Source organism: Bactrocera neohumeralis, unplaced genomic scaffold (genome assembly GCF_024586455.1).
Source record: "Bactrocera neohumeralis isolate Rockhampton unplaced genomic scaffold, APGP_CSIRO_Bneo_wtdbg2-racon-allhic-juicebox.fasta_v2 ctg2277, whole genome shotgun sequence".
Classification (NCBI taxonomy): Eukaryota; Metazoa; Arthropoda; class Insecta; order Diptera; family Tephritidae; genus Bactrocera; species Bactrocera neohumeralis.
Window position 1 is genome coordinate 54,950 of NW_026090062.1, and position 2,125 is coordinate 57,074.

The window sequence follows — 2,125 nt, forward strand, 5'->3', positions numbered from 1 at the left end:
GGCGCGACGGATCCATAATGGGCGGCTTCCTGGTCAGCGTCTGTTCACCATGTTAGGTGCGGCTGATTAAATCTACCTGACCGGTACACGACGCAGCATACTGGGAGTCCCTTGAACTCTTCGCCAGCGACTTCTCCGCTGACGAAAGGGAGGGGGTGATGTGAGCTTGACTCTGCCGAGGTATCAGCTGCGGCGTGTGTCAGTAAACAGCCACTTCGGTCCTTGGTCAGGAAGTGTGCATTGGGCATAGGAGTAGTAGCCTATGTTGCCCCGGGTGAGCGCCGGTCCGTACGTGTTTTCCGGGACCGGCAAAGCGAAGGACTGGCCTCAGGGAACTGGGGTAGGGGCATTGTCCCCGAGGGTATACCCGTTCCAGTCTATTTCGGCCCACCCCCCTACACACGATGCGCTGTATAAAAGAAGTAAATGGAAAACAATTCGAGAAACAATACAAACAACATATACAATGAAGGCGGAATTTTAATGAGTAGCCGTGCTGAAAATTCGAGATCAGAGGCGGATCTGACTGTGAGGACCCCAAATACGGAAGTAGATCCATTCAAACGTGTATCGAGGATAGCCCGATCGCCAAATCAGACGCCCACAATCAGTAAACCGGTGCGAGCGAGGTCCTCACCACCGATGCTAGAAGATAGTACACCTCAAGCCAAAGTAGCACAACATCCCGGGGACTACTTCTCTGAACTAGGAAGTGCCATAAAAAGACTGACTGAAGCAATGCATCCGCCGCAGCGGTCTATAAATAACAATATGAGAGACATCCTTAGTTCTATAGCAAAGCTATATTCAAAAGCCCTGGAGGAGCACACAAAAATAATAGAAGCAAGACGGAAGGTACAGCTCAGAACCACAAACACGGAAACAACACCAAAGAGGCCGCGCGAGGAAAATCAGCCCAAACGGAAAACACCGCCTAAAAGGAATAAAACGGCGCATGAAGAGGCACCGAAAAACCAGCACGCGGAGCGAAGCAAAGAGACATCAGGAAATAGCCCTGATAAATCCAAAAAAGAGGGGAAAAAAGATGACGGCTGGGTAAGCGTCAAGCGCAAGCCACAAAGCCACAAAAAAATTGACCGAAAGCCACCCCCACGGCCCGATGCTATAGTCATAGCGCGCTCTGGAGATATGTCCTATAGAGACATCCTTATGAAGGTGAGAAAAGAAGAAAATCTGCAGAAACTCGGCGAAAATGTATCGCGTATTCGGAAGACAGCCAAAGGTGAAATATTGCTGGAACTGAAAGAAACCCAAATGGAAAGTACGAGCGAACTAAGGGGCGAAATAAGCAAACTACTGGGAGACCAGGCACAAATCAAAGCGCTTACCCACGAAGTCATAGTAGAGATTCGGGACCTGGACGAAATCACAACCAAGGAGGACATTTCGGAAGCTATACGGAAGCAGGTGAAAAAACTAAAAAACTTTGATGTGAGTGCGATAAAAAACCTCAGGGCGGCATATGCGGGTACACAGGTAGCGGTAGTAAGCCTCCCTGCGCTGGAAGCAAGGATTCTGCTAGATGAGCGAAAAATTAGGATAGGCTGGGTAGTCTGCAGGTTAAGAGAGAAACCCAATTTAAAAAGGTGTTTCAGGTGCTTGGAATATGGGCATCTGGCAGCAGCATGTAAAAATTCGGACGACAGGAGCAAGTGTTGTCTAAGATGTGGCGAAAAAGGGCACTTCGCACAGACGTGCGACAAGGCTCCCTCTTGTGGTGCTTGCAAGAGCAAGGGAAGGGAAAATTCAAACCACCAAATAGGTAGTAAAAGATGCCCTCTATATCAGGAAGCATATAAAAAATTCAACAAATGAAAGTTATCCAGCTAAACCTGAATCATTGTGAAGCGGCGCAAGATTTGCTTAAGCAAACCGTCTTTGAGGAGAAGGTGGACGTGGCAATACTGTGCGAGCAGTACAAAAACATAGACAACGCCACATGGGCTTCAGACACCACTCGCAAAGCCGCCATATGGGCATGTGGAGGTAAAGCTTTCCAGGAAAAACCACTACTAGGAAAGCCCTACTTCACACGGGCCAGGATCTGTGGAATCAACTTTTATAGCTGCTATATACCACCGAGTGTCCCGCAAGGCGCGTTTGA

The 2,125-nt window shown here is 48.7% G+C and overlaps 1 protein-coding gene across 1 annotated transcript; it reads left to right on the top strand.

The window, feature by feature from the left end:
- Positions 1 to 426: 426 nt before the first annotated feature.
- LOC126766723 (uncharacterized) lies at positions 427 to 1,452 on the top strand (the record flags this gene model as incomplete). The annotated part of the gene is made up of 1 exon (XM_050484449.1): positions 427 to 1,452. A coding segment is annotated over exon 1 (1,026 nt), but the record flags the coding sequence as incomplete, so codon positions are not given.
- Positions 1,453 to 2,125: the final 673 nt, after the last annotated feature.